At 34.0% G+C, this 16,478-nt stretch overlaps 1 protein-coding gene across 1 annotated transcript; it reads right to left on the reverse strand.

The window, feature by feature from the left end:
• Positions 1-4,830: 4,830 nt before the first annotated feature.
• On the reverse strand, positions 4,831-11,173 carry LOC114912870 (cuscuta receptor 1-like). Its single transcript, XM_073252665.1, has 4 exons — positions 11,149-11,173; positions 5,678-5,880; positions 5,365-5,580; positions 4,831-5,265 (listed from the first exon to the last, which is right to left on the reverse strand). Exons 1-4 carry the CDS (start codon positions 11,171-11,173, stop codon positions 4,831-4,833), a joined length of 879 nt encoding a protein of 292 aa, XP_073108766.1.
• Between the last annotated feature and the right edge of the window lie 5,305 nt (positions 11,174-16,478).

Genomic DNA, 16,478 nt, shown 5'->3' on the forward strand with positions numbered 1-16,478 from the left:
ATTACAATATGTTTGAAAACTAATGAGTATTTGTAAATATAATAATTTATTTATGGCTAAAAATTGATTTTAGGGCTGGTGTGGAAAAATTGGTTTTTGCCTTCTAGTTTGATAATAATTCAAGCCTAACTAGTAGGGCTAGTCGCTAGCAAAGCATGCATTTACAAACTAGTTTCTTTCAAATATTTGTCACATGGTTAAATACGATTTTGGGCTTCTACCATAAAGCTAAATTTGGTTCCAATCCTTATCATAGGCCTCTTCATTGTCGTGGTCACAAGAACTAAGAGAGAAATTCCATGATCATACCTATTTTATTTTTATAAAATTATTTAGTTGCTCGAAAGTTTTATATTAAAAACTAGCTATTGCACTTCAATTTTAAAGGAATACCTAGTTCATATTTTTGATTATTTGTAAGCCAAATATAGAACTCTTATTTTGATTTCATTTTTTTGTTTCTTTATGGACCCATAGATCTATCTTTATTCGATTGGAGTATGTTACTAGGTATTTTTGCATGTGTACCCCTGTACATATGTAAAATTGCTTGAATACCCTTTGTAAAATTTTTATTTATACATATGCTCTTGTAAAATATCTACTTTGCATGCGTACCCTCGACATAACAATCTGCTAACACTGTTACTTAAAGTGATATTTATTTATATAAAAAATTTATTAAAATTATAAAATTATAATTTTATCCCTCTAACTAGCAGTGGGCATGCCTGTCTCGTGGCGAGTGGCCCTAGTTAAAGCCAAGTCTCTCTTGCTTTTGCCAGGATACTTTGGTGGCCTATTTGGCCCCTAGCTCCTCCGATTCATCGATGTCGCCTTTGCTATTGAGATCACATGACGACCTCCTCCTCCATTTCACCATCATCACTTTTCTTGTCAGGATAACACCAGAGGCTCCTCCTCCTTCACCTCCTCCAGCTCACCGTCATCACCTTCGTTGCTAAGGTAGCATGAGGAGCTCCTCCTCCGTTTCACCGTTATCGCCTAAGCAACCAAGGTAGCATGAGAGGCTCCTCCTCCTCCTCTGGTTCACCATCATCTTCTTTCCCACTAGGATGGCACAAGGAGCACTCCCCCTTCAATGTCTTCTTATGTTCTTGAACTACTGGAGAGCAGTACAAGCCAGATCTTTGTCTTCACCTCAAGCTGGTCCTAATGAAGTCTCCAAAGAATAGGTAGTGAACAACTCCCTTCTCCTTGAACAGTTGTAATTGGCAGTATCTTGTCATCTTCTCTTGTGAAGTTATTTGTGGCCTTTCAAAATCTTAAAGCAGAGCATCAGTTTGGCAATGCAACCTTGGAATGGATCAATGCCTCTCTAGCCTAGCATCAGGCACTCTTTAGATAGAGAAGGATCAAAGGCTACAAGATCCCAATTGAATGATGTTTATCTCTTGACCATGTTTCTCATATCCAGATTTTAATTGAATCACCTAAGGGTACATTTAATTAAGATTAATCTGGTATAGAAAAATAAATCCCATCTCAAATAACCATGTTTGATGTGAAAAATGGAAAAGAAAGATGATACAAAAATTAATTGATCCTATGTTTATTTTTTGGACATAAAAGATAAAATAAATATCATAGGGTTGGTATTTGATAAATTTTCGAGTAGTGGTAATCCATGCTTGATAAAAATATCTCTAATATGGAGATATTGATGATACTAAAAAAAAACCAAAAGGAATAAAGCTCAAAAAATAGAATACATGTATAATCATTGAATTTGTTTTGATATTTTTCAAATTAAATTCATTCAATACAGAGCTTTTGTAAAAAAATTAAGATGCATATAACATTATGTAAAAAAACTATATAATTATAGTCATTATACAAAACTAATTGGAGATAACAATGCGATCCTTATATTTAAAAGTCATTTTGTGTCAATGGGCATATTTGTAAATTTGGTTAAGTTATAGGATTATATCCAACTACACATGGTAACCTTTTTCAATATTATTTTTCGAAGTATTTTTTCGATCAATCAAATATAATAAAAATTATTTTTCTTCCTAATCATTTTTTTATATAAGTGATTTTCAAGAATTATTAGATTATCCGTAATCTGATGTATCCCAACTAAATGGATTCTAAGAAATTTCGTATTGACCCAAAGTCTAGAAGAGGGCTAGTGCAATTTGCTTTAAACTTCGGCACCAAAAAAGACCTTGTTAGTTTTTGATGGTTCTGGATAGTATTTTTTTCTCGCTAAACCCCACTTTGGTTTTATCCCGTGAGAAACTAAATTAAATTCAGACTCTAATCATGTTAATCTCATTTTTTTATTATTATTTTTTGCTTCTCTTGTTCTAATCATTTATGCTCACGATTAGAGAAAATCTATGGTTTCGAGCCATCTGGTTTCGGGCAAAAGTTCATTCCATCTCGGGCTTAAGGAAGGGGATGAGCAGAATTACAAAAGAAATCTTGTTACTTGTCAATTTTAATCTCTCCCCTCTTTAAAATCACCATCCTCACCCTTCTCACATGCTAGATGGCTTCATGATCCATTGTCACATCAAATACGCTGCATCATGGCATAAATTTTCATGCTGATAAATGGTAGATTTGATCTTATGATTTTAGCATTTTGGTGGGTGTAGATACGCCCTCCAAAAGTAATTCATAATGAGGTGAAGCGGCACGGGAAACTTTTGGAAATAATCCGGGGTTAGCACTTGGAAAGGGGTGACGACACCCATCCTTAAAGTTGGTTGCTTTGGGAATGGGTGAAGGTAATAACGTCTAGAAGATAGAGAAATATGGGCATCCAAGCCCCGGAGGAGGGAAAGAAGTAGGTCATCGTCTTCTATGAAAAGTCCGCATAGCGCCAATTAAAATGTGGGCTGCTGTTTTGACATCTGACCCTTGGTGGGTAGAGATGTGAATTAATGGATGACGAATCAAGAGACTACATATCCAAAATTTACTAATATATCCTATCAAAAATTACTTCTTAGTTTATGTATATTATTAAAAATTTATTATTCATTTGTATGTCCTTATAAATTTTTTGTTTTATATATCTATCCATTAAGAATATTTCAGTCATTTTAATTTTAGATTGCTCATCTCTTAACAATGTTAGATGGGATGGATAGACATCAAAAAAGAAAAATATAAATGGATATATTCTTAAAACATATATTTTATGAGGGTGTACACACAAATATTGATTTTATGAGGTATTCATGCAATTTCATATATTTAAGAGGATGTACACACAAAAAATTCTATTTTATTTATACTCTTGATCCATGATTCAATCAGAAAGAAGGAAGATATTTCTCAACTTGTTCAACTCGAATATCTCCAAAAAAATTAGAAAAAAATGGAACAATTGCAAAAGTAAAGCTAATTAGATCCTCTTTTCTTTCATTTATAATCTAAAACCAATGTATAAAATCTTTATTTATAATCGTGAGGTCCATTCTCAATTCGAATCACATTCATCTTTCTAGTTGTTTTAGGACTTTTTTTTCTAAAATAGACATGGCTAGTAAAAATAAACTTGAAAAGCTAAAATTCATTGGAAGTTAGATTTCAACTTTTACATCAATTCGATCTTAAACTTTTGTAGCTCCATCTGACTTTTCTCAGATTAAAAGATACATCTTGTCAAAGTCTTATCTAAAAAAAACTTTTGATTTGAACAATCCATTTAAAAGCCCAAAAAAGAAAATTTGGATCTCATCGCTTGGGACGCTATACCATAGATCTCGAAAAGTTATCCAATATTTTTTTTTAAGAAAAAAATCATCTTAATCAGGCATCATATGATTAAGTTATGGCATCCATAATGCTATCTTGCAGCTCAGCTTCTGAATGTAATGAATCTTGCTCATGGACCCTATCCATTCTCATCCATAGCGGTCACAGTAATCTATATTGAGTTTCAGAATTCTCTTGAATCAATCCAACTAGAGATGGTAGTGTTACTAGCTGGTAGCTCATTATTTTATTTATCTTCAAGAGTTGGGAAAAATAGTATTTAATTTTTCTTTGAAAGAGTGGAGGCTAGTTTATGGAAAATAATTCATGTTATGTTTTATTACCATTCTTATTTGATGATATTTATCAAGTAAGTTTTTAATGAATGTTGTTTAGCTTTGATTTTTTTAGTTTTTTAGGGTTAATAATGGTTGTTTGCTATCGAACCTATTTTGGTAGGGTTTAGTAGAAGCTTTGAATTAAATTCACCACCTTCATAAGTGAAAAATTAAATTTCCTATGGTGATGAATTATCAATGATAGCATAGTATAATTCCCCATGTTGCAGGAAATTTTTAAATTCAAGTTTGTTTTGAATTCCTTTCCAACTTGTAGTTGTGCAGGCACAAGATTTATACAATGCAGAGAACTGTCGTAGTCTCATGGTCAAGTGTCAACTTCAATTGCTCTCCCCATCTACATGACACTGGCCGTTTCAGGTGATAAGTTTGTCACAGGGTCTCAAGGTTCATAATCATGGCTTAGAAGAGTCTGGAACAAAGTTTTTGAAAGCTATACGGCCATATAATGTGGTAGGTCTTGAATGATCAGAGAAAATGGAATAGGATATAATTTAGTATCATCATCACAACCTACATTTGATTGTCAAAAAGCATATGAGCGATATAATCATTTAAACAAAAAACTATATAGGACTAGTACCTAAATAAAAATTAGGGAAGCAGCCATTAAAACCTATATCAACCCTGATTGCATTGAAGATTTCAAATTACTACGATGAACAGAAGCTTGCTTTGCTTTATTACAAAGTGCCAAAAAAGTCTTGCTGAAGTGCACAAGGTACTGTTTATCTCACCTGCGACTGCGCTGCATGCGGTTTCTCTTATGTGCCGCCATTATTATTCTTTCAGTCAAGGAGTCCACATAACCATCCAATATACTGCGAATGTGCAGCCCAGTGTGATGACATGACAAAAAGGTAATGCAACCCCAGAAGCCAGCCACAAATGATGCTACAAGTATTGCAAAGAAGATGGCATCATCCTCCACATTGCTATCTTCTTGGTTTTTTTCTACTTGGGGTGGCACAATTGGGCTTGAGGCAGATGTACAGGTCTTCTCCAGTGGCGGCCCATGTAATCTAACATTACCTTCATAGCTACTCTTGTCGAATGTGCCAAATTGGTCTTTGAAATCCGGTGTACATCCAGATAAGTTATTGTAAGCAACAGAGAAGACCTCCAAGAACTTGAGTTGAGTCAATTGCCGGGCTATCGTACCACTTAACTGATTATGTGATAGGTCCAAGCTCTCAATCTGATTGAGTTTTGAGAAAGTTTCAGGGATTGGACCTATTAGCTAATTGCATGATAGATTCAATTGTACAAGCTCATCCAGATTTTCAATTTCAGGCGGGATGCTTCCTTTCAACTTATTTGCAGACAAATCAATTCCAGACATCAAAAGCAAATGATCTGTTGAGTAGGCATGTAAGTTGCCTTTGGTGATGATGTCCACCATCATTATGTTATATAAGAAAACATCCCCACCCGAATAAAGGGATGACTGAATACCAATGACAACAACCTCAGACAAATCTTCCTGAAAGATTGTTTTGCGAAAGGTCCGGAATGCATAAAGACTGTAGCTTGAATAACTCAAGTGGTATTGAGCCTTCAAGTGAATTTCCACTAAGAACAAGAATCTCCAAAGACATATTTTCTCCTATCTGTCTTGGCAGTTTACCTGAAAGCTGGTTATTGCTGGCATCCAATGCTTTAAGGGATGAAATATTGAAATAACTACTTGGAACTTTTCCTGTTAAAGCATTCCCGGCAAAACTGATCCACGCGAATTGGAAGCAAGGGGGTAATGACCCGAAGAAGCTATTATTGGATAAGTCTAACAATTGAAGATATGTTAGATTACATAAGGCATAGATGGTGAATGTAAATAATTAGAAACATTTGCAAGATAGATCATAGTTTCTAAAGTTTATACTAAACTCATAAATAAACATATAAGCAATGAACATATTATCATTCTCTTAAAACCATGTCAAGCTTCCTCAGTTGTCCATCTTACTGGACAATTATACTTTAGAATTTTGAATGAAAAATCTCTGGTGTTCACTTGTTTAAGACTTGCAGGAGTTGTTGTGGAGAGCTAATAGAGATGATCTCACCACCTCCATTATATTGTCCCACCATGAGATTCAAGGTTGCTAGTTTTCTTAAGATGCAAGTTTTCTTTCTCCTAAAAGATGACTGAGGCACCTCCCAAGCTTAAACAATGATTATGTCTTCATTGAATATTTAATGACTTTGTTCTTTTAATAAGAGTATGTTCTTGGTACTTAAAGCTACAAAGAACTCTGCCGTGTTTTGTTAGGTTTTTAAATATTTACTTATTTAAGTTATAATTTGCTGAGGAAAGGCACTTATAGTTTTCTTTTTAAAAAATTATTGCTTCTCGATTATATTACTTAATTGTGGCCTATTCATGAAAGAAATATCTTCCTTTCAACTAAGGAAATAAAGAAAGCATGTTAAATTCTTTATGTTACATTACATCTTCTATGCCATCTAATGCAAATAATAGCTAAGTGAATTGTTAGAATAAATGGTCTTTTTAAGCTTGTTTATAATTTAATTTCAAAAATTCTATCAAAATGCACAGATGATTTCAACCGATCCTCTGGATCTAAAATCAACTAATGAATTTTTTTTCTTCTTAGCGGTACTGCTGTAGCTTGGAGATCCTCTAAGCAAATCATTATATTTTGAAATACCATGGAAGGTGAGTTGATTGCTCTAGATACCATCTATATTGAGATAGAGTGAATTAAAAATCTTATCTCAGAGCTATCTTTAGTACCTAAATCAATTCCAACCATATCAATCCATTGTGATTATGAGGTTACAATGGAACTGACTAATCAAAAGAATACTAATAAAAAGATGAACAGGCATGTCCAGATTCATCATAAATTTGTTAGATAAATCAAAAAGAATAATGCTATTTTCTTAGAATTATTCAAGTCTGAGAAAAACTTGGTAAATCAATAAACTAAGGATTTGTCTAGGAGTGGAGTCCTAAAATTATTGAGTCGTACAGGGCTTAAGCCCACTATTTGGCCACTGACAGTGGATACCCAACTTCTGTGATTTGATATCCCATGAATGAAGTTTAATATAATAGAAAAGAAGCAAATTGAGTAATCGTATTAGGGCACATTTTCAGAGTATATCTCCTCCCATCCATATGATAAGTGTTTTTATCAGTGAAAAAGTAAATTTGAAAAAGTTGAGTTATACTGTTAATGAATCCAAAATAGGCAATCTGCAAGATATTAGATCAAAAATACCTTTGAAGGATTGACCTACGTGAGAGTTATCATACAAGTTGCAACTAAAGGTTTGGGCTAATCGTAGAACATTCTCAAAAAAAAAAAAAATCAAGATACTAGGCACAAAACCTTTGAATGGCATTGACTACATAAGTTGAAGTTTGAATTAAAGAACCTATTTCAAGGTCTAATCTTATGACACTTGGACCTGGACCTACTAATCAGGGCCTAGGTCCCTCATGAGTTGCCGCATAAAGCAATATGGGATGAGCACTACAACAAAAATGACCATTAATAGTATTTTTAAGTATCGCTATAGGCCATAAAGAATACTGCAAATATATTTACTAGCATTTTTGTGGTATTTTCTTTTGTGCTATTTTAAGATAGTGTCGGTAATTAATTATCGATATTTTTAAAAAAATATCGATAAAAATTTTTATTTTAGTGGTATTTGTAAGTACCTTTAAAATTTTAATTCTTTATAAGTGCCTTTAAAATTTTAATATCGATATATTTATATATAGATAAAATTATCAAAAAATAAACTATATTATTATTATGACACCCCGAATCAAGAACATGGTGATCTAGAGCATTTATATTTAATATTCATATAGATAAATGGCACAGCATTTCATTTATGATATACTTGAGCATTTGAAACTTCATTGATTAGTAGTAGTGAAGTATAAAATTTGTTTGATACTTGAGGAAAGAAATAATTGGGGGATGAAATTGATAATAGTGATATTAAAGTTAAATTTTTAGGTGATTATTTATATTTATTTTGAAAGATATTTTGGGATATTTTGGTGATTATGGAGCAAGAAATGAGCTGATAATTTTTTAGATATTTTAGGTATATAAAAATATTTTTATTTTGGTGGTAAGGTGGTGGTGAGCCGACTCCAAATCCAAGTGAGCCCACTCGACTGCAGGGTGGCAGCAAAAATAAAGTGGATCCTATGTGTTTTATATTTTGATTTAAAAAAAAATTCTTATGGGATTAACTCAGCAACTTCAAAATATAAACAAATGGGATGGAACTCCTATTAATAGCACCTCAGCCAGTGCATTAATTGCATGTTTTTCCTGATGTGGACATGTGGCAAACTGCTCTATTATTTTAATTTAGTCTTAAGCCTTAGCCACCGATTCCTTTCTGCTACTGATTTAATTCCTTAGTTAAAACATATAGAACAAAAAGGGAGAGGGGCTGTAGAAGACCCAATTCTCAGTTAGAAATCAGAATAATTCAGCAAAAAAGAGGTGATTTTGAATTGGAAGTGGAGAAGTTGCTGAAATTGCTGATCTTGGAAAAGGAAGGAATTCGCTTTGATTTCAACAAGGTTTTGATTAACTAAGGTAAGAATTTTAATCTCTAAGCTAGATCTAAATTAAACGCTAAATAGTTACTATCATATATGATATTTTAATGAATTAAATTATAAATTTAAACTTGAATTGAGGGTAATTTGTTGCTGTAATCTTCTAAAATCAGAAAACAGTTTGAAATCTTCTTAGCAAATAAATTAGAGTCTATATCGACTGAACTTAGAATAAATTATAAGGATGAAATACAATTAAATTGCTAGAATTTTAAGTTTATGTTGAGGTTTAGCTAACCCTAAAATAGAGCAAAACAGAATTAACAAAAATAAAAGTTGGAAGGGCTAAAGAATAGGTATAACAAGCCAAGCATGCATTCTCATGTTTATGTATCATGTAAGCATAGCATTAATCAGTATGTATCAAATTTTATAGGAGAGAAAGAAGACTCAAGGACTGTTTTGGGAGAGTCAAACACCAAGGAGGTGCAATAGTTAGCAAGAGGTGAGTGATTTTCTATCTAACTTTCATGTTTTTTCACTGTATTTTGCTATGAAAGGATTTACTTTGAAAGAAAGTTAGATATCTATTATTCTACAGCTTATGTATGTGTATACAAGCAAGAAAATAAGAAATGATCTTCTATTGACAGGTTGTTTCAAAATATATATGTATATGTGTAATCAGTTTGGACAGCATAGTATTTTTGACTTGAAAATATTTTAAACTAGTTTATCAGCTTTTAAGAATTCATCAAGTATATTTTTTAGCAAGCTATCCCTAAGAGTAATCAACCTATGGGGTATGCCATAGCATCAGCTTATGAAATAGCAGAAAAAAATCGACACTTTCTTAGCGAAACAGCATTTCCAGTGGGGCTCAGCAGTATCAGATGCTCCTATCGATTGCCCATGATAGGGGTGCGCTATGGTGTAATCGACAGTAGCCAATAGATTTTCTTGATTTAAAATGATCTTTTACATGGCTCTATTCTTGTTTAGCATATAACATGTTTTGAAAATGTATCAGTAGTGTATGTATATTATGTTATCATGAGTATCATAGCTAAATTTTTCTGTTTCTCCGTTGTTAGATGATTTATCCATTCATTGGGACTTAGGTCTCATTCCCCCTCGCATCTTTTATTTCAAATTTGGAGCATTGTAGCTAGGCACAGAAGTAAGGTATTAACATCTTCATCAATATACATCTTAGCGAGGTTGGTCATGTCAGCTATAGTGAGGAGCATTTTGGTCATGTTAGCTAGAAAGAGATGCATTTCGATTATGTTTGCTAGTAAGAAAAGCATTTTGAGGTATATGTTATATATTTTGGGTTTGTTTAAATCAGAAAGTTATTGATGTATTATATGTTAAAGCCATATGTATAAAGTTATGAAATAATGAATGAAAGCATAAAGTTGTTTGTGAATCATGTTAAGTTGATGTGTGATTTATGTTTGATTAATTGTAGTAGGATATGGTGGCTGAATAGGATTTACTAGTGGTTCATGAACCACGACATAAGATACTGGTTAGACTCTGCTCAATTGTTATACCCTTGCTCGATTTAGGAAGTGGGATGTGACATTTGTTGGTATCAGAGTAAAGGTAGTAGATTGCATGGGCATATGCATACCATAACTAATTGTACATAGTATTGTCTAGCAAATTAATGTAAAAGGGGATGAGTGGTCTTCGAGCCGACTCGACAGATTGAAGAGTCAGCTTGATTCTCTGTGGCAGAAACATGGCTTTTTGTTGTTTTGATCTTTTGTGTTCGAGCCAGCTCAATTGTTGTTGGAGTCAACTCATTTCCTTTTTGAGCTGACTCAGATCTTAGGTTGCAGAATTTGGCTCTCTATTTCTCTGAGAGAGCTGACTTGACCTGAGTTCAAGCTGACTCAACTGAAGTTCGAGCTGACTTGGCCTGAGTTCGAGCCGACTCAATGCTGTGCCAAACTTATGTGCCAGCTTTCAAAATACGTCGAAGCTAGCTCTATTCCATTTCAAGCCGACTCCAACTCCTCAAATGTTTTTTTTATATGAAATTTATTTTTGATTTATGTCTAACTTGCTCAAGGTATTCTTAATTGGTTCCAATTCTATTTTAATTGTACTTTCCGTCTACAAAAGCATTCTTAAGAATAATTTGAAGGATAATAGTATACTTTTATGTTTCAATGTCTAATTGTCATCAAATCATTTTGGGATCAATGAATTTGATTATTTCAATTATATTTTGTAGGAGGATGGTTCAAATAAGATCAAGACTTGGGGGAGAACCACCAGTGGGAGATAGAGACGAAGGATGAGCCCTATGTAGGGGTAGAGGCCGAGGTCGGGGTAGATCGAGGGGAGTTGATAGGGATGGCCAACCTCATAAGATATCATCTAATGCCTCATCTTCTGCCCCAAGGGTGGAGGTAGAAGATTTATAGTTGCATGATCATATGCATGACTCTCAACCCATTACACTAGTATTAGTACCTCTAGCACAAACAAAAGCATCCATTCCTAGATTACAAGAATTGATAGGTATAATCATTCAGGCCGTTGCTGCTACTATAACTTCTACTCTTAATTTCTAATCTCAAAATACAGATAGAGAAGAAAATTATGAAAGGGCTAGAAAATTGAGAGCAATAGAATTTTTGGGCACTATAGATCGATACAAGTAGAGAATTGGATTTAGAAGATAAAAAGGATGTTCGCATTGATGTAGAGTACTGATGAGTAAAAGTTCGACACTGCTATTTTTCTATTAGAAGGTCGAGCTTGACACTGATAGACATTCTATATCGACAGGCAGCCATGAGATGTTGTTATTTTTTTGGAATAGTTTTAGAAGAAAATTTTATCAGCAACATTACTCAGTTGTATATCAGGATCAAAAGAGAAAGAAATTTCTTAGTTTGACATAGAAAAAGATGACAGCAGCTGATTATGAAGCCAAGTTTACTAAACTATCTCATTTTGCTCCCGCATTCATAGTAGATGAGAAGGAAAAATGTCGAATGTTTCCAGATGGACTACGCCTTGGGATCAAGGCAAAGACAAAGATGCATAATTACAGTAGTTTTGTAGAGTTGATTGCAGGAGCTATCAAGGCGGAAGAGATTGAGAAAGAATTATATTGCCGGAGGTAAGAAAGGGGCAAGAGAAGTGCACAGAGTTTCTCCATGGGTGTAGGGGGAAGTCAACCATTAAAGAAGGTTAAAGTTTTTAGGCAGCCCAGTCAAAGTTTTAGAACATCAGTGGAGTCAAGTGTGGGATCTTTTGCTTTTACCAGCCTAAAGCAAAAAAGGATAGAATAGAGATTTGTGCCATAATCCATTGGAAGTAGGGTGACAGGAGGAAGAGAGAATCAAGGCAGCTTTAATAAGGGTGCCAGTCCAATTGCTACTTCACTAAGTCATGTCTCTCAGTGTATTAATTATGGAAAGTTCTATATTGGAGAATGTAGAAAAAGATTCAAAGGGTGTTATGAGTGTGGACAAATGGGGCATCAAAGGAAGGATTGTCCTAGAAATGCTCAAGCTAGTGGTCTTTCATAAAGGCCAAATGCTCCATCGGGATTTCAAGCTAGGGGTGATAATTATATAACTAATGCACAAGCAAATAAAGTGGGGACTAGCACCAGTAGATAAGATGCCATATCAGGCAAGCCGAGAGCTAAAGCAAGAATGTTTGCCATGATCAAGCAGGAGGCACAGGCTACCCCTGATGTGGTGACAGATACGTTGTCCATATTTGATCATGATGCATATATATTGATTGATCCTAGGTCCACGCATTCATATCTATCACCTATATTTTTTATACATGCCAATAAGAGTTTGAGTCAATTAGACTGCACTTTGGTGGTACTTGTGCCAATGGAGGAGCCATTTGTTGTAGATCAAGTGTATAGGGGTTGTTTAGTGCGGGTAGGTGAGCATGAGTTAGCAGCAAATCTGATTTTCTAAGATATGCATGAGTTTGATGCAATTTTGGGCATGGATTGGTTGTCTGCACATCGAGTAAAAGTAGATTATTTTAAAAAGAAAGTAGTTTTTCATACCTCAGATAGCAGAGAAGTGTGCTTCTCAGGTGAACATCATGTACTTTCTTCATATGTAATTGCAACTGTGTTAGCTAGTAAATTACTCAAAAAAGGGTGTGAAGCCTATCTGGCATGTATCATCAATACAAAAGCAAGCAAGCCGAATCTGATAGACATTTCGGTGGTTTGTGAATTTTAGATATTTTTTTCGAGAAACTTTCAGGGTTACCACCGAATAGAGAGATTGAGTTTGACATTGATTTGATTTCGAGAACCAAACCAATATTAAGAGCACCCTATAGAATGGCTCTAGCAGAATTAAGAGAGCTCAAAATATAGTTGCAAGAGTTATTAGACAAGAGATTTATCAGGTCAAGTATTTCATCTTGGAGAGCTTCAGTGTTATTTGTTAAGAAGAAGGATGGCACCCTGAAATTGTATATTAATTATCAGCAACTCAATAAGGTAACCATCCAAAACAATTATCCGCTACTACATATTGATGTTTTGTTTGATTAGCTTCAAGGGGCTAGAGTGTTCTCAAAGATAGATCTCAGATCAGGATATCATCAGCTTAAAATCAGAGAAGAGGATGTATCAAAAATAGTCTTTCGAATCAAGTATGGCCATTATGAATTTTTAGTAATGCCATTTGGTTTAACCAATGCCCCTAATAGCTTTTATGGGTTTGATGAATTAGGTGTTTCAGTAATATTTGGATAGATTTGTGGTTGCTTTTATTGATGATATACTGATATACTCTAGAGATGAAGCAGAGTATAAAGAATATTTGAGGATTATTTTACAGATACTTTGATAGAAATAGTTATATACTAAATTGAGCAAAAATGAGTTTTGGTTGGACAAAGTGATTTTTCTTGGCCATATGATTTTCACAGAGGGTATATTGGTAGATCCACAAAAAATTGGCACCATTGTGAATTGGGAGCCACCCACTAGTTCAACAAAGATGAGGAGTTTTCTAGTTTTGACGGGTTATTATCGAAGATTTGTTGAAAATTTCTTAATCATTGCATCTCCAATGACAAAGCTGCTTAGAAAGAATGTTAAGTTTGAATGGACTGATGAATGCCACAATAGTTTTAATGAACTGAAGAAAAAGTTAACCACAGCTCCAGTACTTTTCCTTCTAGTGGTGAAGGTTATGTGATATATAATGATGCTTTTCGCAAATATTTAGGTTGTGCATTGATGCAGCATGGGAAGATAATTGCTTATATTTCTCGACAGCTTAGACAACATGAATTGAATTATCCTACTCATGATTTAGAGCTTGCAGCAGTTGTGTTTGCCCTTAAGATATAGAGACATTATCTATATGGAAAAAAGTGTCAGATGTTCACAGATCATAAATGTTTAAAGTATGTGCTAACCCAAAAGGAGCCGAACTTTAGGCAGAAGAGGTGGATTGAGCTTATCAAAGATTATGACTGCACAATTGATTATCATCCCGAAAAGGCTAATATGGTAGCAAATGCATTGAGCCGAAAGTCCATAGCCACTTTGTCTCATATTAAGGTTATGTATTTGCCATTGATGATGGAGTTGAAGGCACTGGAGGTTGAATTGTTAGTGGGAGATTTCAGAGCCTTGTTAGCTAATTTTTGGGTCAGACCTACACTAGTTGATGAGATGTGTAAGGCTCATATTCAAGATCTTCAATCAATGAAGATTATAAATGCTGTTCAGAATGGATCTGCAGTAGATTTTGTAGTTGAGAAAGATGGTATTCTGATGTATGAAAATCATGTATGTGTTCCAGAAGTAGGGGATCTTAGGAAGCAAATAATAAAGGAAGCTCATTGTTCAGCTTATGCTATGCATTTGGTAAGCACCAAAATGTACTGAGCAATCAAACAAAGCTATTGGTGGAACGGCATGAAGAGAGAAATAGCTGAATTTATATCTAGATATTTGGTGTGCCAACAGATAAAGGCAGAACATCAAGGCCCAGTCGGAAAGTTGCAGCCACTTCCTATTCCTGAGTGGAAATGGGAGTACATCACTATGGACTTTGTCTCAAGTCTTTCAAAAATAAAGAAGGGTAATGATGCAGTATGAGCGATTGTTGATAGATTAACTAAATCAGCTAATTTTCTTCCTATTAAGATGACTTTTTCACTAGATAAATTGGTAAAGCTATATGTAGATGAAGTTATTAGCATATATGGAACTCCTATTTTCATTGTATCTGATAGAGATCCTAGATTCACATCATGATTTTGGCCAAGTTTACAAAAGGATTTGGGTACTAAGTTGAATTTTAGTACGGCTTTTCATCCTTAGACTAATGGACAATTAAAGAGAACTATTCAGACTTTGGAAGATATACTGTGAGCATGTGTTATAGAGTTCTCAGGTAGCTGAGATAAATATTTACCACTAATGGAGTTTGCTTATAACAACAGCTATCACTCCAGCAGAGATATGACACCTTATGAAGCTTTATATGATAGAAAATGCAAAACTCCAGTGAATTGGAATGAAGAAGGGGAAAGGAAACTCTTAGGTCCAGAGATAGTGCAAATTACAACTAATCAAATCAAAATTAATCAAGAAAATATTGAAAGCAGCACAAGATTAGCAAAAAAACTATGTAGACTCAAAACACAGGGATGTGGTTTTCAGTGTAGGTGATAAGGTATTCCTTAAAGTTTCTCTTTGGAAAGAAATATTACGGTTTGAAAAATGAGAAAAATTGAGTCCAATATATACCGAACCATATAGAATAATAGAATGTATCAGACCAGTTATGTATCGGTTGGCACTTCCACCAGAACTCTCTCAAATTCACAATGTGTTTCGCATTTCCATGCTATGAAAGTATATTTTAGATCCATCACACATTTTACAATCCAAAATAGTTGAATTGAAAGAAGATTTAACTTATCCAGAAGAATCAGTGTAGATTTTAGGTAGAGAAAAAAAACAGTTGCATTCTCGAATCATACCATTAGTTCAAATTTTATGACGGAATCATAATACAAAAGAAGCCATATGGGAAAAAGAAGATGAAATGAAAGACAAGTATCCACATCTGTTTCATATTAAAGGTAGCAAAATTTTAGAACGAAATTATTTTTAAGGAGAGAAATGTGACACCCTGAATCAAGAATGTAGTGATCTAAAGCATTTGTATTTAACATTCGTATAGATAAATAGCATAGCATTTCATTTATGATACACTTGAGCATTTGAAACTTAATTGATTGATAGTAGTGAAGTATAAAATTTGTTTGATACTTGAGGAAAAAAGTAATTGGGGGATGGAATAGATAATAGTGATATTGGAGTTGAATTTTTGGATGATTATTTATATCTATTTTGAAAGATATTTAGGAATATTTTGGTGATTATGGAGCAAGGAATGAGCTGATAATTTTAGGGATATTTTAGGTATGTAAAAATATTTTTATTTTGGTGGTAAAGTGGTGGCGAGCCGACTCCAAATCCAGGCGAGCTGACTCAACTGTAGGGTAACAGTAAAAATAAAGTGAGTCCCATGTGTTTTATGTTTTAATTTTAAAAATAATCTAATAGGGTTAACTCAGCAACTTTAAAATATAAACAAATGGGCTAGAATTTCTATTAATAGCACCTCAGCCAATGCATTAATTGCATGTTTTTCCTGGTGTGGACATGGGGCAAGCTGTTCCATTATTTTAATTCAGTCCTAAGCCTTAGCCACCGGTTCCTTTCTGTTGCTGATTTAATTCCATAGTTAAGACATACAGAATAGAGAGGGAGAGGGGTT

The sequence above is a fragment of the Elaeis guineensis genome, chromosome 1, assembly GCF_000442705.2.
Source record: "Elaeis guineensis isolate ETL-2024a chromosome 1, EG11, whole genome shotgun sequence".
NCBI classification, from domain to species: domain Eukaryota; kingdom Viridiplantae; phylum Streptophyta; class Magnoliopsida; order Arecales; family Arecaceae; genus Elaeis; species Elaeis guineensis.

Bases quoted from the DNA above. Each gene is read 5' to 3' on its own strand.
- LOC114912870 (XM_073252665.1), bottom strand. From the start codon at position 11,173: ATGGATGCTTTTGTTTGTGCTAGAG. The intron at 5,581-5,677 runs GTTCTTAGTGGA...ACAATCTTTCAG, and splicing joins ATATGTCTTTGGAGATTCTT to GAAGATTTGTCTGAGGTTGT. The intron at 5,266-5,364 runs GTACAATTGAAT...TCACATAATCAG, and splicing joins TTGAAAATCTGGATGAGCTT to TTAAGTGGTACGATAGCCCG.